Source organism: Trichechus manatus, unplaced genomic scaffold (assembly GCF_000243295.1).
Source record: "Trichechus manatus latirostris isolate Lorelei unplaced genomic scaffold, TriManLat1.0 scaffold00203, whole genome shotgun sequence".
Classification (NCBI taxonomy): domain Eukaryota; kingdom Metazoa; phylum Chordata; class Mammalia; order Sirenia; family Trichechidae; genus Trichechus; species Trichechus manatus.
Window position 1 is genome coordinate 1545699 of NW_004444139.1, and position 21039 is coordinate 1566737.

Sequence of the window (21039 nt, forward strand, 5' to 3'; positions counted from 1 at the left end):
CAATTCTGATGCCCCGTTCTTCTTCATATAGTCCAGCTTCTCAGATTATTTGCTCAGCATACAGACTGAATAAGTATGGTGAAAGGATACAACCCTGACACACACCTTTCCTGACTTTTAACCATGCAGCATCCCCTTGTTCTGTTCAAATGACTGCCTCTTGATCTATGTACAGGTTCGTCGTGAGCACTATTAAGTGTTCTGGAATTCCCAATGTCATCCATAATTTCTTATGATCCACACAGTCGAATGCCTTTGCATAGTCAATAAAACAGAGGTAAACATCTTTCTGGTATCCTCTGCTTTCAGTCAAGATCCATCTGACATCAGCAATGATATCCCTCCTTCCACACCCTCTTCTGAAACCAGCTTGAATTTCTGGCAGTTCCCTATCAATGTACTGCTGCAACCACTTTTGAATGATCTTCAGCAAATTTTTACTTGCATGTGATATTAATGATTGATTATTTCCATGTTCTGTTAGATCACCTTGGCTTTGGTAGGTACTGCAAACAGTCTTCCAAAGTGTCGTATCAATGTACATCCCACCAGCAGCCTAGGAGGACTGACCTCATGGTTAAAGAAACTTGGCAGATGGCTCTATCAAAGAGACAGACGAGAACTGTGGGTCAAAGAAGAAAGAGAGCCCAGGGTCCCTGAAAAGAGCTGTAAGCCTAAAGAGGTGTGTGCTGTCTTTTCCTCTAAGTACAAAGAGTCTGCAGACTCCAAAATGCCCACCAGGATCCTCGAAGGTCCGAAAATGACATCAGTCTTCTTCTGCTTAGAACCTGTCAAAGGCCACATGGCCGAAAGCCACACTTTGCATCCTCTCTCTCTTGCCACAGGAATGATACGCCTTAGGGACAGGTCTGTGTGCACAACCCTTGCCTTTTCATTGGGAGTAAGAGCCAAGTCCTCACACTGCTCTACAATGGCCCAGTGACCAGCCCGTGGTCCACGCTGCCTCTCCGCCTCCCCTCCTCCCGTGGTCCACTCCGCCCCCATCACGGTGGTCTCCTCTGCTCTACAGCCACACAGGCACACGCTCACACTGCAGCCTTCAAACGTCCCCTCGGCCGGGAAAGCTCTTCCCCAAATACCCCCGTGGCTCACTCCCCACCTGTCCAGCCTCTGCTCAATGACCCCTTCTCAGTAAGGCTGACCTTGACCACCCTTCTTAAAGCCATGGCCGCCTCTGCCCTCCTCCCCTGTCCAGTCCAGATCAGGCCCCCTCTGAGCTTCCTCCGTCAGACACATCGTGCTGTACTGAGAATGGAGACTGCTGGTGTGGGGTGTCTGTGCTGACTCGAAGCTGCACGCTCCTGAGGGCAGGACCACCACCTAACCCCGCCACACCCCCCACCGCTAACAGAGGAAGCTCTTAAAAGTGCTGAGGTGACAGAATGGATAGGCGCTGCCTTCCCTCCACCCTGCTGTCCTTCAAGTATCAATTTCATCAACCAAGCAAAATGTAGCTGTGCTGTGCACAGTCGGGAGGGTGGCTACCCTTGAGGTGGGGGCGTGACAGGCACAACGGGCCTCTGGGGGCTGGTGACACAGGTGCGCTCAGCGTGAACACACAGCACATTGTACGCTTACGCTGCAGAAAAGTGCCCGCACACTGTATGTCAGTAAAAGTACCAGGCGGGGTCGGGGGGTGGAGGGGAGGCACGGGCAGCGCGGACCTATCAGTTTCTATAAGCGCTTGTCCGTCCTGCTCACTCTGGGAGCACCAATCACCGAGCTCTGACGTCTCCTCTGATGTCATTTGGTTCTTGGCCATTTCTCTCTCTCTCTGTAGTGAGGGTGAAGGTTCTGATCAAATCTGAATGCACAGATGTCTCCTCCCTGTCACTCTGGACTGACTCTTCTGATGGCAAGATGCGCTGCTCCGTTCACCCTTGTGCCCCCGGCCCCAGCTCAGGCCTTCTGTCTCAAGGGCCAGTCAGCAAGGGCTTCACACCCTTTCCAAGTGGGAAGAACTGCTTCCCTCCTCGGCTGTAGCTTCGACTCCATCTCCTGGTCATGACTCCAGAGACCGTGTGATGAGCAACATTTTGGTAGGAAAAATGTGTGGAAGCCCCACCCACTGTGCGCCACCCCGCTTGGCTGGGGGGGGCGGGGGGTCCTTCCCAGGTAGACCAGAGCCCACCTACTTAGGTAAGAGTCACGTAGACTGTCTCCCTAAAGCCCCACTGGACGGAGGACTTGGAGGGGCACGATCTGTGTCTCCAGCACTTGACTGAGGGGGCTACTCTGTTCTGTACAAAGCACAGCCCTCAGGGCCGTGGGGCCACCCAGGAGGGTGCTGGCTTCTGAACGTGGCTCCCAGCACAGTGGGAGGAGCTCACCCGAGAAGCTGGCGAAGAGCCGGCAGAACTGGGAGAAACGGTTGCGGTGGAGCCATTGCTGGGCGTCCTGGATGGAGGCAGACGGGAGGAGGTGCTGCAGGCCAGAGAGAAGAGGTCCTGAAGCGGCCGCATGGGGACCCGAAGGGACAGTCAGCCCCAGAGCCCCGCTGCAAACACTTACGTCACTGCCCAGGGGCAGGGCCTCCACTGGGTGGGTCGGAGAGCTGTTGCTGCAAAGGAGGGAGAGCTGAGGTGAGAAGACAGGACGCCACCAGGCCTGTCCCATCGCCTACCTCATCACCTGCCAGTGCTGTCCCTGCCCTGCAGGCATCATGAGTGATTAAGTGGGATTGTTTTAAATGAAACGGGTCCTCGAGAATTTCCTGGCCCCAACTAGCCCTTCTGAGTGGACAGGAAGTCTGAAAAGCAACACTGCTCCGGCCAACGATAACCCCTCCATCCGCGAGTAATCAGCAGCGACAAGCTAGGCCCTGCGGCTCTGGGTTCGTTTATCTGAATCAGAATTACCGCTGAAGAAAGGCTTGGCTATCTGCTTCCATAAAGGTTAAGAGTCAAAACTGCACATGTGAAAACTGTTGAACGGGTGTCTGTTCTGTCGTGCAGATTTTCACAAATAGGAGAGACTGCAGCCAAGAAAACCCTATGGAGCAGATCTACTCTAACACACGGGGTTGTGGCCGGGAGTCAACCGGCGACTGAGAGGCATCTAACAACAACCTCCTACTCGGAGTCTCTACCCCAAGTCCCAGCCCAGGGAGGGGCCAGCTGACCAAAAGGACACTGGGAAGGGCAGCCCTGATCCTCATAGTAACTCAGCGCTTGAAGAGCTGCGGCCAAACCAAGGATCACAGTCTGAAGGCTCCTCTAACTGGTGTCAGGACAGCCACAGGGATCCATGGGAATTACTCTGCAGTGAGTGACCACCCGTAGTCTGCCACCCATTACCGAGCTGACGATCTCAGCGTTCCCCTGGAAGAGAGGCACACAGATCCCCCTGTGGGCTGACTCATCAGGAAGGCACAGACCTCAGCGCCTGGGTTGGTAAGCTGGGAGAAGGTTACGTTAAAAAAAGACCCTCCCAGGGACACTCCTGAGACAGTCATCAGTCAGAGCAGCGGCACTTCATCAACTGTCCCCCAATGCTGGGCATCTTCCACGTGCTCCTCTGAACCTGCGTGGAATTCTTACCCCCGGTGGCCGTAGGAGGGCTCAGAGAGCTCTGAGCCCAGAAAAGTGCACAGGTAAGACTAGGTGTGCCTGAATCTAAATATGACACCTTTTCTATTTCTCCACCTCCCAGGGAGGCCTCTCCTCATCTCGCTAAAATCAAGCTCGTGGACAATCTCGCTTTCCCGCGAGAAAAGTTCTCCGTCCACAAGCGTGAACTCTGATGAACCTGTGGGAAGAAACTGCGCAGTCCAAGCTCACCTGATACACCGCCCAGCTTCTCCCTGCCTCTGTCCCTGCCCCATGAAAAGGACACACCCAGGACAGGCCAGGAGGCTGCCTGCCAGCCCCTCGAGCACGCCCGTCCCACATCATCAAGTAAACGCGCCCATGCACTTTCCGAGCTGGGTGGCCAGTAGGGAGGCCAGTTTCTGTGTGTTACAAGCGTGAAACCAAGGGCAAGGAGAGCCTAACCTGACCAATGCCACATGGTAAATGAGTACAAGAGAGAAAAGAGAACCAAGACAGCCCCTCCCAGCTGCTGCAGCCATCCAAACAGCTCTTTCCCAAGGCCCCATCTGTCCATGAGGGCCATTCTGCTCTGGGGGAGGTCTGGCAGCTGATCTCAGAGGCTGTCCTACCACACCTCAGACCAGCCCTGTTTTTACCAGGTGGGGTGGGGCAGCAGGTTCTGAGCTACTGCCCAGAAGACAACATTTATAGAAGTGCTTCTAAGCACAAAAGCTATACAAATGCTAGGAATGAAGGGAACAGACACTGGAAAGTAATTCAAAGCTGTACATAAAAAGCAAGATCCCAGATAAAGAGAAATGCATAGACAGGACTAAGGGCTGGTAATGAGGTATTCATGCTTGAGAATTCTCAGTGTTTTGTCCTTCATGTTTTTCAATAACAAATATATAAAAGGCAAGGATAAAGTTATGTTACAGGGCACATGAAATATAAACATGTAATTAGTAAGCCCTGGTGGTGCAGTGGTTAAGAGCTCGTCTATTAACCAAAAGGTGGGCAGTTGGAATCCACCAGCCACTCCTTGGAAACCCTATGGGGCAGTTCTCCTCTGTCCTACAGGGTCGCTGTGAGTTGGAATCGACTCGATGGCAACAGGTTTGGTTTTTTTCGGTTTAATTAGTGTTAACAAGAACGAAGGTAGGGGGAGAGGAAAGGTACAGACATAAAATTTCTTCTCTGTTACTGAAGTTAAGTTGGTACCAACTGACCTTACAATGTGATAAATACAAGCTCTTAAATGGTAACCACTAAGGAAACATATAGAAAACATACACAAAAGCAAAGGAGATGGGAACCAAAAAGGCTCACTACAACAAACCCACAAAACACAAAAGCAAGCAGTAGTAAAGGAAAAAGATAAAAAAAGCTTAAGACACACAAAAAAACAAATAACAAAATGGCAGAAGTAAGTCACTTCTTATCAGTAATTACAGCGGATGTAAATGAACGAAATGCTCCAATCAAAGGGCAGAGAGTGGCAGAACGGATTTAAAGAAGCATGACCCAACTATATGCTATTTACAAGAGACACATCTTAACCCTAAGGACACAAAGAGGTTGAAAGTGAAAGGATGGAAAAATATATTCCATGCAAATAATAATCACCAGAGAGCTGGGGTGGCAATCTTAATATCAGACAAAGTAGACTTTAAGACAAAATCTGTCAGAAGGGATACAGATGGACATGATAGAGTAATAAAAGGGTCAATTAATCAAGAAAATTTAACGATCATGAATACATACGTGCCCAACATCGAAGCACCTAAATACATAAAACAATGATAGAACTGAAGGGAGAAACAGGACTACGATAATAGTTGGAAACTTCAATACACAACTTTCAATATTGGACAGAACATGTAGAAGATCAACAAGAAAACAGGACTTAAATGACACTATAAAACAATTAGACTTAACAAACATATATAGTACACTCCCCCCAAAAATAGCACAATATACATTCTACTCCAGTATACATGGATCATTCTCCAGAACAGACCACGTTTTAGGTCACAAAGCAAGTCTTAATAAATTTTAAATGATTCAAATTACACAGAGTATTTTCTGTGATGACAACAGAGTGAAGCTAGAAATCAGTAACAGAAAAAAACCTGGAAAATACACAAACATGGGAATTAAACAACACACTATTAAACTACCAATGAGTCAAGGAATAAATCGCAAATTTCTTAAGAGTCCAATGAAAATGAAACCACGTATATCAAAACTTACGGGATGCAGTGAAGGCAGTAATTAATTAATAACCTAATAATAACCTAACTTGATAGAAAGAGACTAGAAAGAGAAGACCAAACTAAGCCTAACCCTACCAGAAGAAAGGAAACAACAAAGATCAGAGCAGAAATAAATAAAATCAAAAACAATAGAGAGAATCAATAAAACCAGAAGTCGGTTCTTTGAAAAGATCAAGACAATTGACAAACCTTTAGCAAGACTGACAAAGATAAAAATAACCAAAATAAAAAATGAAAGAGTAGACATTACAACTAACCCAACAGAAACAAAGAGAATTATGACAGAATATTATGAACAACTGTATGGCAACAAACGGGATAACCTAGATGAAATGGACAAATTCTTGGAAGCACACAACTTACCCAAACTGACTGAAGAGGAAATAGAAAGTCTCAACAGATCCATAACAAGTGAAGAGACTGAATCAGTGACCAAAAACCCCTCAACAAAACAAAGTCCTGGACCAGATGGCTTCACTGGGGAATTCTACCAAAAGTTTGAGAAGAATTGACACCAATACTGTTTAAATTCTTCCAAATACTTCCTAATTCAGTCTATGAGGCAAACATAACCCTGATACTCAAACCAAAGACTTCACAAGAAAAGAAAACTACTGCCTAATATCTCCTATGAATATAGATGCAAAATCCTCAACAAAATGCTAGTAAACAGAATCCAACAGCATATTAAGAGTCATAAGCCATGACCAAGTGGGATTTATTCCTGGAATGCACAGATGTTTCAACATTAGAAAATCAATCAACATAATATACTACACCAATAGAACAAAGGAAAAGAACCACATGATCATCTCTATGGATACAGAAAAAGCAACTGATAAAATCCAACACCTCTTCTTGATAAAAACCCTAAAGAAGATCGGAATAGAAGGGAAATTTTCAATATGATTCAGGGCACGTATGAAAAGGCAACAGCCAACATCATATTTAATGGACAAAAACTGAGAGCTTTGCCCTTGAAAACAGAAACAAGACAAGGGTGCCCGCTCACTCCTATTCAATATTGTATTAGAACTCCTAGCCGGAGCAATAAGAAAAAGAAATAAAAGGTATCTATATTGGAAAAGAAGAAGTAAAATTATCCCTATTTGTGGATGATATGATCCTATGTATAGAAAATCCCAAAGAAATCCCAAGAAAACTTCTAGAGCTCTTAGAGGAATTTAGCAAATCTGCAGGGTTCAAGGTCAACAAACAAAAATCGGTTGAGTTTTTATACACCAGTAATGAGAAATTTGAAAGGGAAATAATTCCACTTACAATAGCAACTAAGAGAAAAAAATACCTAGGAATAAATCTAAACAGGGATGTGATGGATATATATAATGAAAATTATAAAACACTGCTGAAAGAGATTAAAGAAGATTTAAATAAATGGAAAGATGTTCCATGAGCTTGGATTGGAAGACATAATATTGCTAAGATGTCAATAGTAACCAAAGTGATCTATAGATTCAATGCAATCATCAAAATTCCAACAGCCTAATTTACAGAAATAGAAAAACCAATTCTCAACCTTATATGGAATGGCAACAGGCCCCGAATAGCAATGTTGAAAGAGAAGAATAAAGTTGGAGGACTCACACTTCCTGATTTTAAAACATACTTTACAGCTACAGTAATCAAAATAGACGGGTACTGGTATAACAACAGACACACAGACTAATGGAATGGAATTGAGAGTCTAGAAATAAACCCACGTGTTTATGGTCGACTGATTCTTGACACGGTGCTAATTCCATTCAATGCGGAAAGAAGTGTCTCTTCAATAAACGGTGCTGGGAATATTGGATTTCCACATGCAGAAAAATGAAACGGTATCTGTGTCTCATAACACATACAAAAAACAAATTCAAAGTCTGAAAACTACAACCATAAAGTTCTTAGAAGAACAACCAGGGGGAATGCTGTCAGGCCTAGCTTTTAGTAAGGGATTATCTAATACAGTAACAAAAGCATAAACAGCAAAAGATAAAATGAACAAATGGGACCTCATAAAAATTAAAAACTTTTGCTCACTAAAATACATTACCAAAAAAAGTATAAAGACAAGCAACCAACTGGGAAAATATCTTCGGAAACAATATATCCGACAAGAACCTAATAACCAAAATATACATAAAACTTAAACAACTTAACAAAAAAAAGACAGATAAACCAATTACAGAATGGGCAAAGGACTTGAACAGACACTGCGCCAAAGAAGACATTCAAATGGCCGCCGAACCCATGAAAAGATGCTCAGCGTCATTAGCCATCAGAGAGATGCAAATCAAAATCACAAGGAGATACCATTTCACTAGGATGGCTAAAGGAGCCCTGGTGGCACAGTGGTTAAGAGCTTGGCCACTAACCAAAAGGTCAGCAGTTCAAATCCACCAGGCGCTCCTTGGAAACTCTATGGGGCAGTTCTACTCTGTCCTGTAGGGTCGCCTGAGTCAGAATCGACTCGAAAGCAAAGGGTTAGGATGGCTAAGATTAAAAAAAATAACAAATGCTGGTGCGGATGTGGGGCAACTGGAACCATTATCCATTGCTGGTGGGAATGCAAAATGGTACAGTCATTGTGGAAAGCAAAAAACTAAAAATACAACTACCATATGACCTAGCAATTCCACTCCTAGGTATATACCCAAAGACTCGAAAGCAGAGACTCAGAAAGAGGTCTGTACACCAGTGTTCACTGCAGCACTATTCACAATAGCCAAAAGAAAACAGCCTAAATGCCCATCAGCAGATGAATGGATAAACAAAATGTGGCACATACATACAATGGAATACTACTCAGCCAGCAGGAGAAATGAAGTCTTGATGCATGCTACAGTATGGATGGAACTGAAGACATTATGCTGAGTGAAATAAGCCAATCACAAAAGGACAAATACCATATGACCTCACTTATATAAAAAGACAAGAAAAGGCAACTGTATATAGAGACTAAAGTATCTGTGGTTACCAGGAGTGCAAAAGAGGGAGAGACGGGGGTTAACGGTAATGGAAAACTCGCATTGATTAAGGGGAGGGTTGCACAGCTAATTATTGCGACTGCTGTCAAAAAGTTGTATGCCTGTAAAAAGCTAAATTGGCAACAATAATCAAAAAAAAAAAGAGTAGCTGCTGAGGCTGCTTATGTACAACCAAACACCTCTTGGGATTTGGTTCCTTGGTTTGGAGGTTTAAGGTCGTGGTTTCGTGGGATAACCCAGTTAATTGGCCTAATAATGTGTTTAGTGCTTCTGTTCTACCTCCTAGTTTATTGCATAGTGCCTGGTATCATAAAACCTTGCAAGGGACCATCCAAGGCACAACAATTGTTCTCTATTTTCCTGAAGCAACAAAGGAAGAAGGAGAGTCAGGAATAGGAGGAGGAAATGGAATGTGTGGCTCATTGCCTCCATGAACAACTGCCTCCTTTGCTATGGGAACAGAAGAAGTGAATGGGGCCTGGCTACCATTACTCAATATTTTGATCAAAGATTCTACAGACGAATCCTGATCCAAAGTGGGAAAATGCAGAACAGAATTTCAAATTCTCATAGACTCCAGACTTTCTGGGGCCATGGAGGCTGGATGAACCCCCGAAACTATTACCCTGAGATAATCTTTAAACCTCAAACCAAAAGTATCCCCTGAAGTCTTCTTAAAACCAAACAATGGTTTAGCTTAACTAGTAAAGAATGCCTTGAGCATTAAACTCTTTCAAGAACTATCTATATGGGATCAAATAGACAACAGCAACTCGAAAGTTTAGATGGGAACCTTAGGGGGCAGTCAGCTCATGTTAATGAGGGAGGAACAACTCAGAAAAGGAGGATGAGAATGGTTGCACACCTCGAATGTAATCAACGTCACTAAATAGTACAAGTAGAAACTGTCGAATTTGTGTATGTTTTGCTACGTATATTCTCAACAATAACAAAATAAATAAAATTTAGGAAAACAAATGCTAGGAATGGCTGTTACGGTAAGACCAGTTAGCCCCTCCGAAACCCAAATTGATGCCAAGCTGCAGAAAGGAAGAAGACGCAGAGAGGAAAAGTCAGAGAAGGAACCTGCCCACCATCGTCATCCGAGGGGCTCCGAGGGGAGAGAGGCTGCACGTACCCTTCGCCAAGGCCGAAGCTGTTTGGAGAGCCGGTGTAGCTTGGGGACGGGGCACTGTTCACTTGGTAGGCCACGTCAGGCCACGGAGAGCACTGAGGGGAGAGAGTACAGGCAGCAGTGACTCGAGGGCACGGGGACTCAGAGAGGCCAGGGTCGGGCAGAGGGCTCACTGTGTGCTCCTCTGACCCTCCCTGGTAAACATCCATCAAAGCCAAAACAAGAAACCACAGACCCTTCAACACCCAACCCCCACCGACCCAGCGCCCACAGTGAGCCGCGGATGGGGACGGTGAGGACTCAGGTCACCCAGGCGAAACCAGATGTGGTACAGAAGCGACCTAACGCTCAGTAAGTCCCCCCCAGAGCAAGTAAAGGGTGAGGTGTTTCTCTGGGCCTCCTGAGAGTCAAACCAAAACATCATCAGTCACGAGATTCCTGGGTCCCCAAGAAAACAGAGGAAAAAACAAAACAGACCAGTTGCTCAGAAGCAGGTTTTCTTGGTACAGACAAAGGTGTGTAAACACGTTACCAAGAGCACGGACCACGCACAACTTCCACGCAAAAAATACTCTGTAAAATTTGCTATGAAAAGATGTGCTTTTTGCAAATAGAACCTGGGCTCTCTAACGGTGTCCAACCCTGTCAGGAGCCCCAGCACCTCACACAGTCACCACGAGCAGCTTTTCTTCAGCACAATCCCACACTTCTTTATTAATTTAGGACATTCTGCTAGGAGCTGCGAGAGACACACCAACACCTAAGATGTGATCCTCGTCCTCTGGGAACTTCCGTGCAGAAGTCAAAAAATGAACACATGTGGGGGTCTGTCTCCCAAAGAAGGCCACAGCCACCCAGGTTTCGCCTGTTGGGAGGTGTCTGTGGATGAAGAATTAATTTCTCCCCTTCCCTGCAGCAATGCCTCCTTGGAGAACAACAATTGGAAACATTCCTGAAGATTTACTATCACCCACCTAACCGCAGGGCTGGTGAATATTTAACTCCACGGCAAGCGTGGGCTGGAATTTGTTGGTGCTGATGAGCCGATAGAGGTGGGAGCCCCATACGCCATCACTGCCCACGTGACTCCGGACAAGGTCACTGGCCAGGCGGGAATTTCCACCAACCGCACTGCACAGTCACCAGGGCATTGCGTGAGCTGCTCCAGGACCTCACCTCCACCTGGGAGGTCAGAGGGGAGCCTGAGGACAGGAGAGGGCAAGGCTCATCCACAAATGGCAAGTGGGAATGGGGTGGAGGGTCCCCAGCACGGGCAAAAGCATGAGGAGAAGAAAGCATGGGGAGCAGGCATGGGGAGAAGGAAGCTGGTCTGATGTCTAACTCAGAACATGCAGGCCTCGCATCCTCTGCTCCTTTGCCTGCCCAGCAACTAGAGGCCCCACACTGTGGCCAAGGCTAGGGGAAGGCCCTTCCCACACCCGCTGTCTCTGGCCACTGGCATCCTCAGGGTCAGGTAAAATGCAGTGCACATCTGTGTGCCCACAAAAGTAGCTTTTACACTATACTCCCTTACTGCAAATACTCTTCTGCATGTAGCTCATTACACACTCACAGACACGTACGCACACACGCATATACAGGCACACACAACACTCTCACACATGCATGCACACACCCACGCACGAGCAGACATGTGCAAGCACACGCGTACGTGCGCACACTCACGCACACCAACACTCGTGCGTGCACACACAGCTCCGCATCAGCAAGGACAGGGCCACTGTTCTCTTAAGACATTGTGCTGTGGCCTCACCCTTCGCCCAGCCTTAACCCCCACACTGGTGGAGGGCCTTCTGAGTAAGTCCAGTTACTCAATGAACAAACACCAACACCTATTAGTTGGCCTGACTGCAAACCACAGCTGGGAATCATTTGTTTGGAAGAAAAATGGGGCCAAGCAAAAGAGAAGATGTTGGCTGTGACCTGGGACAGGAAGAGCGGGGCCTGTGACATCTGTGACATGGGTCATCTCAGAAGTACCCCCGATGTACTGACGCTTGGAGCAGGGTGGTTGAGGTGCCAAGTTTAAGAGGAATCCAGCAGCTGTCGAACAACAAAATAACAAGCGCACATACCCTCTGACCTCCTGACTCCACCTCTCGAATCGAATCCTGCATATATTCTCACCCCGCGGCAGAGTCTCACATGTACTGTATGCGGTACCCTCCGCAATGGCCAGACGCCGGACAGGACCAAATGTCCATCCACAGGCCACCGCGCTACAAAAGCTGCACAGCTGGATAAAGAATTAGCAAGCTCTTCGTGAACTGGTAGTGAGTGGACTCCACGGCACGCATTACGTGGAAAAACGCAAGTTGCAGAAAGAACATGTGTCCACGTGCACCACTGATGTCCAAGAGCAGGTGTGGGACCCATACATGTTCAAACTGGCTCCATGTGCACACAGAGATCAGATGGACACTCAGGAACGAGAGACGCTGGCTGCCCCCGAGGAGAGAATGAGTGGCCAGGGACAGCAGTGGGAAGGACGCTTTTGGGTGTGTACCCTTGTACCTTTTCAGTTTGGAACCACGTGAATATATTCCCTATTCAAACACACGAAAATCAACCTAATTTTTAAAAGTGCATTTGAATGCAGCAGAGAGCTAGAAATGATTTCTGAAGCACCTCCCCAGCCGCTGAGCCTCAGCAGATGAACACAAGCTCCAGACACAGCGAACATGCCACAATTTAATTAGAGCTCAAAAGAGAAGGGTTGACCCAAGATGGGCCATTTTACAACCATCTCAAACAAGCACAATGCCCTGCTCCTCAGAGCAGGGCCCTGAGGGCTCTGTGCCAACGGTCTAGCCACTCACCTCCGTGAGGATGGTGGTTTCATAGGACGGCTGGTATTTCTCCTTCTCCTGTGCGGTCCTTTTCTCCATTTTCTCCCGATCTGTTTTCTGTTTCCGGTCGGCTCCCTTTGGCTGCAATGGCACAACACAGGCGTCCAGTTAGTCCGCAGCGGGCAAAGGCCAGCAGGTGGAGACCCAGTGCCCAGCGGTGGCTCCAAGGCCTGCAGACTCTCCACTCTCCCCAGAGCCCCGGCAGCCCAGCCAGGACCTCAGAGCATCTCCCTCAGCTGCCAGCCTCAAACACTGCTCCTGGAACACTCTTCCCTCGGAAGCTCTCCTGGGTCCTGTGCACTCAGCGGCTCACGGCATAATGCTCACAAAAAGACCTTTCCCAACAGCCACTTGCTTATAGAGAGGAACCTTCAGGACCCGTAAATCTCTTACCGTCGAGTCGATTCTGACTCATAGAAACCCTACAGGACAGAGGAGAACTGCCCCATAGGGTTTCCAAGGCTGTAAATTCTTACAGAAGCAGACTGCCACATCTTCCCCCATGGAGTGGCTGGTGGGTTCAAAATCACTGACCTTTCAGTTAGCAGCAGAGTGCTTAACCACTGCGCCAGCAGAACTCCTGAACCTTCCGGAGCCATAGTAAATCCCAACACCTCCTTGGCTGACTCATGGAGAGTGAAGGGAATGAAGGATACTAGGGGCTGCTGGTCACCCTTGTGGGCTAGGAAATCCTAGAGATGTGATGAAGGCTTCCACACCTCCAGCTCCAGCTTACACGGCACGTGCAGGCTGGGTCTTCATCCTGAGACGGCCACCAGGCACATGGACCTGCCACAGGAGGTCATGGAGGGCAGAGGCAGCAAACCCAAGTGACTTACAAAGGGTGTCCAGGCCTCATAGGTACTACTGTTCCCCTCACTTACAGATTAGGACAGCAAGGCTGAAGGAAGTCACAAGTATACCAGGGTTCACCACAGCACTATTCTCAATCGCCAGAAGGTAGAAACAACCAAATGTCCATCAGCAGATAAATGGATAAACCCAAGGCAGTACATACATACAACGGAACACTACTCAGCCATAAAGACACGGGAACCTCCTGACACATGCTACCGCATGGATGAACCTTGAGACATTCTGCGGAGTCATACGTCAGACACGAAAGGACAAATATGAGACCACCCTACTGCTATGAAGTATCTAGAATCAGCAAATGCACAGAGACCGAAGTCAGTTAGTGGTCACCAGGAGCTAGAAGGGGAGTTACTGCAGAAGGGCACCGAGTTTCTGTTAAGGGTAACGGGAGACTTCTGGAAACGAACAGGGTGGTGGTAGCAAACATGGCAAATGTGATTAATGTCACTGAACTGTACACTTAAACGGAGTTAAAATGGCAAACTTCGTTACATATATTTCACCACAAGAAATAAAAAGGGGGGGGGAGAAAAATATCAGAGAGGAAGGGGATGCTGACGAGGTGTCAAGCGAGGGCACTCAGGAGCATGCCCCCACCAGGCTGGCCCCGCTGGCCCGCCAATGGGGACTTCCTGACATCACTGGACCACCAGATCCTGTGCCTTTCTGAGTCCGTGGCTTAGCTGGGCGTCCGGCGTAGGCTCAGAGCACCCCAAGAACTGGTGGTGTTAAACGCTGTATGCAGGAGGCTGTCCGCGTTGTAGGCAGTGAACGAAAAGGAGGTCAGTCCTCAAGCTCACTGGTTTTCTCTTCATTGTACCCTCACGTGGCAGGAAGCTTTGAGGATCTTCATTCCAGCACGTGCCTTCCTCACCTATAGCGTTCAGCTCCTGCTTGAGGGCTTCTGGAGAAACAGCTCTCAGGGTAATGCGACCCTCAGCCATAGACAGAGGCAGGTTTGCAAGGCTCACACGGGGTCACAAGTGGCAGAGCCAGCGTCCAGCGTGAGAGTTAGGCACACGGCAGCAGGGGCCCAGGCATGCTGCAGCCAAACCCGTGGCACCTGGCCTCCCTGCTCCACCTCCAAGGCCCTGTCCCTCACAGGGAGGCCCCTCCTTCCGGCCCCAAAGCCACAGGTGCAGCAGGACCACACCAGACTGTGGCCAGGCATGCATGGGGCACACGGCACTCAGCCCCAGTGAGCCTGCGGAAGCTGGCTGTCCCCAGAGAGGCACTGTCTGTCCCTCCAGGTCTCTCGCCCCTCAGAGACTCAGACACCCCACCCAGAGCTTCAGGGCGCTTCCAGTAATGGGGTGACCCAAGATAGGAGGAAGGACTGAGTTTGGCTCGCCTCTGCCTGCCACTTGTTCACCCCCAATTTCAACTGCTTCTATGAATGGGGACAGTGGATGGGGTGGGCACGTCTCCTCAGGCACCCTGTGAAGCCAGTTTTGGGTGACTTGGGGCTCCTAACTTCCCCGCAAGAGAAGCCCAAGCCGTCCTCGGGTCACTGGGACCAGACAGCTTGCAGCCCAGTTCCCAGAGTGACGCCAGGTGTGTGGGTGAGAAGCCCGGTGGGCAGAGCCCTCAGTGCCCCCTCACTCCAGAGCTTCTGACTTGGGTGTAGAAAGGAGAGCTAGCAGGGGCCATGGGAAGGGCTGGGCGATGTGTGAGGGCAGAAGCCCCGCCTCGTTCCTCTCTCCCACTGCCCAGCATGGTGGCTGACCCCCAGAGTAGACCTAGATTAGGAAGTGAGCCACGGCCTGAGGGTAGAAGGTGGGTGCCAGTTCCGTGGTGTGAGTGTAATGAGACAAGGTGTGACCAAGAACACAAGAACCACAGGACAGGGAAGACCACCGGCAGCGCAGCTGCGCACATGTCACAAAGGATCCCAAGATCCCAGAATGGGCAATAAGACCAGAGGCGGGACACCCCCTGCACTGGTGGATATGATGGTGGGATACCGGTCCCCAGAGATGGCCTCGTCCTATTCCCCAGAACCCGCAAAGACGTGAGGTTACGTGGAAAATGGGAATGAAGGCTGCAAACAGAACTAAGGTTGCTAATCACCTGCCCTTGAGACAGGGAGATGACCCTGGATTATCCGGACAGGTCTCATGTAATCACAAGGGTCCTTAAATGTGGAAGGAGGACGCAGAAAGTCACAGTCAGAGAAAGATTTGAAGATGCTACACTGCTGGCTTTGAAGACGGAAGAAGGGGCCAGAAGCCAAGGAGTGCCGGCAGCCGCCGGAAGCTGAAAGAGACAAGGAGATGGGGCCTCCGGAAGGAGCGCAGCCCTGCCAATACCTTGGTTTTAGCTTGGGGGACCCACTGTGGACTTCTGACGGCTAGAACTGTAAGATAATAAAGGTGTTGTTTTAAGTCACTAAACGTGTGGTAATTTGTCACAGCAGCAACAGGAAACTAATACAGCTGAGTCATGCTACTTCCCACGGAGGCTGATCCCAGCGCTTCATAGTCTAAAGCAGGTTTCTGAAGGTTCTCACTGCTTTGGCAAGACAGCACAATTTCGGGGGCATTGGTGGTTCAGAGGCAGAGTTCTTGTCTTCCATGTGGGAGGCCTGGGTTCGATTCCCAGCCAATACACCTCATGTGTAGCCACCACCCCTCTGTCAGTGGAGGCTTCTGTGTTGTATGATGCTGTCTAGGTTTCAGTGGAACTTCCAGACTAAGACAGACTAGGAAGAAGGGTATGGTGATCTACTTCCAAAAAAATCAGCCAGCACGGTCTGATCCCACTGTACATGGGTTATCATGAGTCAGGGGCCAACATGACAGCAGCTAACAACCACCACCACCCATTCTCCCTCCCTCACCCAGGCCGACACGAAAACTGGTCACGTGTTCAGCTCCGCGGAGCCCGGCTGTGGCCTCGGGGTCCTGTGCCCACAGTTCTCGGGCAGCCAGTTCCTGCCACCTGGGACGGAGCTGCCAGCTGGGTTACATGGTCTCCTGTAGTACAGGCACTGTGGATTCCTCCTTGCTCGCCCTATGCCTGCTGTGAGCGGCACATTCCACAAATCACTGCCGAGTGCCTACTATCTACCAGGGGTCTGTGGAAGATGCTCCAAGGAGGGACATGGCACAGTCCACCTCCAGGGACTTCCTTCGGGTTAGGGCGTACCAACCCTGCAGTCACCAGGATGACAGTGTACCTGTGGATATTTCCACATCCTCTCACCTCTGGAAGGTCCACACGGACCTGGTTTTCTCTCTAACAAGCCCTGCCTGAAAAGACTCACTCTTGGATGTCCAGCCCCAGCAGACGGACCCGTTCCTGAACGTGAGCAAAGAGGAGGTCGGGAAGGCACAGGGGGCTTGTTACTCAGGCAGCTTCTGCAGGCAGGCAGCTCCACACCCTCTCCTCTGCAGGCCTGGAAACAGAGCTGCAGGAGAGCCGCAGGCCACTCATGCCCGAGAACAAGACCAGCCACAATCCTCCCTCCCCGAGGCCACACTGGACTAGCGGCTGGATCACGGCTCCCATTTCCAGGAAACCATCCAGACTGAAGAGATGGAAAACGATGATGGGTGACTACTGGGGGTGCGGCCAGCAAGGGAGGGAGGAGAAAATGTCTTTTTCCCCAGCAGGAAACCACTGCAGAGAGAAGCATGGCGTCAGGCCCTGGACATGAAGATGGTGTAGCTAGGCCTCCAGGAGGAGTCTCTGATTTGGTTCTTAGGGGACCCTAATGTGGGCACCTGCGGACAACTAGAAAGTACTTGGGAGGAAAAAATCCAAAAACATGCACATCCTTATAGGCTGAGCTGAGCACTGCCATACAGGGACTCCGACATTTCTGGTGACGGCTTAGGGGACATCACACTTAAAAGGATGCCATCGCCCCAGGAGCCCGCAGCCCGTCCTCCTCGGGGTCTAGTTAGATCCCTGGGCTACAGAGACACGGAGGCCCAGGCTGAAGGAGCCCAGCCACAGGGTATGCGCAGGCCGGAAGTGGAGACAGATGTGATCACGGGCCGGAAGAGCAGGTGGGGAGGCGTCCTACCTTGAACACCTTGATCTGGCAGCTGGCAGAGTGCAGGTGCTCCGTGTACTCCCCGTTCTCATTCTGCTTAAACGTGTCAATCTGCACTCGGAAGGGCACGCCCTTCTCACCCCCGTGCTTCCTCGGGGTGAATTCTGTGCTGATGCAGTGCACCTGGAAGAGGGGACAGCGGGCAGGTAGCAAGGTAGGCAAGGGCGGGGTGTGGACTCTGGGTGTCTCTCTCCAGATGGAGGTCTCCACCCCGCCTCCGTCCACTCCATCAGGCTGATGGCCTGTCCCCCTGCGTGCAGAGGTCACACCCTCCCACCCTCATCCCTTTACTTCAGAGACGCCGACGGACCCCATGAGGCCCCCCGCCGCCCCTCGCCCTGGCTGACTCACACAGACCTAAGTAGGGACACAACTTAGTCCTTAGTCTCTCTCTACAGGCCTGTGTCCAGGTTACTCTGGCCAGGCTAGAAGCATGACCACAAGACTTGAACCATTTCTATATTTCTGTTAACGACCTGTTTAACAAAGGCACTTGACAGACCTTTATGGTAACAACACCAATGAGAGCCAGCTTCTGCTGAGTAATTACTACGTGTCAGGCACTACACTAATAGCTTAAATTCATTCTCTGATTTAGGACTCACAACAAATCCCTAAGATAGGTTCTGTAGAAAGAGCACCATCTCAGAGGAGCAAAGTTCCAAGATGTAAAGAGACTGGCTCAAGGACATATAGCAAGTGAGAGAACTAGGATGCATCTGGAACCACAAGGCCACAGCCACATCCTTCACCAGCTCTGTCTTACACAGAATTTAACCCAAGGCTGGATACAAACCTGATGTTCAAAACCCATGATCATTACAGACCAGAAACTACCATGAAAAAATGTTTTACTTTCAAATTATTTGTGCTAGCAAACGCTCATTTTTAGAAAGCATACGTATTCTATAAGCAAAATGCAAGAAGACTTGGAATTCTGAAACATTCCAAGTCCTCTTCCCTGGCAGCCAACCAGCACTGGGGCTCCGAGCCACACTCAGACTCTCTCTCTCCTTCAATTTCCTTCCCTGGAACAGGGGACAGGAGCCCACCAAGAGCCTGCCCAGCTGGGTTGGTTCTGAGGAGATGCAAAATGAACCCCAAAGCCCCAGCTTCCCCGCAGAGCATGATGTCCCCTTCCACTCACCTGAATGAATGCAGAGGCTCGCTTGGAAGGGTCCCACAAAAACTCAACTGCATTCAGCTGTGTCGGGCTGGCCCTGGGGTCCAAGATACCAACAGACAGTGGAATATCTGTGCACACACACACACACACAAAAGTGCAACTGTCAGCCACTCCAAGGAGTTAAGAAGGACCCGCGTTACACGTGCAAATTCCTGACCCACAACTGAAATGTCAGATGCTCAGAAAACTAAAGGTGCCGTCACTCTTCTGGCAGAAGGCCTGCCTCGAGCTGACGTGAAGCTGTGGTCTTTATCCCATTCTACGTGAACTGTCATTTCACCTTGCTGCAGATATGTGTTTGATGGCCTGTTGGATACATGACACTAGGGGCGTGTGGTTGCTGTGTGCCATCGAGTCCATTCCAACTCATGGCGACCCTACAGGATGGAGGAGAACTTCCCCATAGGGATTCTTCTTTATGTACTGTTTATGGAAGCAGATTGCCAGGTCTTTTGTCCTGTGGAGCTGCTGGTGGGTTAGAACCACTGCCTTTCCGTTAGCAGCCAAGCACTTAACCACTGCGCCACCAGGGCTCCTCCTATGGGTATACGCACCCCCCCCCCATTATCATTCTAACTTTTGAATTCCATCACCTATCTGATCCCCAGGGTTGTGCACAAAGGACTATGGACCCGAACCGCAAAATTCCATTTTCATTTCCCATCTCTGTGACACCCACCCTTCCCTTCATCACTTATCAAAATCCTTTAAGGCGTGCTCCCTGTGCGAAGCCTTCCCTGACACCCTGACAGCAGGCCTTTCTTCTCCGGTGAAAAGGGGACCCCGTGAGGCGAGCCCGGTGGCATATACACTCTGCAAGCTCCCGCCGCCTCTGCACAGGATGGAGGGCACTAACGGGCCTGGCCACGCATGGGTACAGACGGTGTCCAAGAAGAGCCCCTGCGTGGCTTGGGCGCCTCATGCCCCACCTGGCCAGCCAACTCACCAATGTCCAGGATGCGGTCCCCGGGGCGGCTCCAGCGCCAGCCTTCCAGCTGCTGGTGCTCCGTGTACTGCAGCCGACGGTCATGGAACACCACCCGGATGATGCTCTGGGGAGGGGGCCGCAGGCGGGCGGGTGAGGGCGGCCGGAAGCCTCGCTTCCTTCCCCAGCCAGGGCAAGCCCTCCCCACCGTCAAGGCCCCTCCTCCTCGGGCTCCCCCAGAACCAGAGCTCCTTGTACTATATCTTCCTCAGAGCCCCAACAACAGTGACAACAGTAACAATGATTACTGTCATGGATTAAACTGTGTCCCCCCAAACTACGCGTTGGAATCCTAACCCCTAAGCCTGGGATGCAGTCCCATTTGGGAACAGGGCTTCTTTGTTATGTTCACGAGGCTGTCTCAGTGGACAGCGGGTCCTAAACCGAATCCTTCGGAGTTACAAGGAGCAGCAAAGACCCAGCGACAAGGAGCACAAACGGGGGAAGACAGATGCCGTGTGAAGACTGCTGAGAAACTGGGGAACGCCGAGGCCACGTAAGCTGAAACAGACTGTCCCCCAGCGCCTGAGAGAGCCTGCCTCAAGCACCGGTGACCTGAATTCCGACTTCTCGCCTCCTGAACTGTGAGAAAATAAATGTGTGTTCCTTAAAGCCACTCACCTAAGGTATTTCTGTGACAGCAGCACTAGGTACCTGAGACAGTTACTAACTGCTGTAAAGACATGTTGTATCTGTAAACCCCTTGGGACAGACGAGCACACTAAACCTCAGGAGTTCAGTAAGTGGCAAAGCCAGGCCTTGGATATGAGTTCTTCCCATCCAGCCATGCTGGCTCTCAACTCCGACAACCCTCGCCAGAGCACAGGGCTCCACTGCATCCGCAGGGTCCAAGGTGAACACCCCCTCTTCCTCTGAAGTCTTCCCAGCCTACTGGTGACCTCCGGCAGCAGCCCAGGGCCTTGGCCCTAACCAGCACTGCGTGGGCAGAGAGCAGCCCCGCCGGCCTTACCTTGACGTATTTCGTATTCAGATCCTGGAAGTCCCCCAGCTTCCGGTTCTCCAACAGTCGAATTTCGTAAGACTGACCTGGAGGGGTTAATGGTACATTTGCCATTTCTGGAGAGTCTCACATTTGGGGTTCACCCAGCTAGG

General features: G+C 49.8%; 1 protein-coding gene across 1 annotated transcript in view; it reads right to left on the bottom strand.

Moving 5' to 3' along the window:
• Positions 1–21039, bottom strand: part of TFCP2L1 (transcription factor CP2 like 1) — a 77684-nt gene that overhangs the window by 10798 nt on the left and 45847 nt on the right. Inside the window, exons 3-10 of the mRNA XM_004388010.1 lie at positions 20897–20973; positions 19888–19993; positions 18903–19009; positions 17726–17878; positions 12790–12900; positions 9953–10044; positions 2533–2581; positions 2352–2445 (exon numbers count right to left, since the gene is read on the bottom strand). Coding sequence (XP_004388067.1) covers positions 2352–2445; positions 2533–2581; positions 9953–10044; positions 12790–12900; positions 17726–17878; positions 18903–19009; positions 19888–19993; positions 20897–20973 — 789 coding nt within the window. The remainder of the gene's footprint in view (positions 1–2351; positions 2446–2532; positions 2582–9952; positions 10045–12789; positions 12901–17725; positions 17879–18902; positions 19010–19887; positions 19994–20896; positions 20974–21039) is intronic.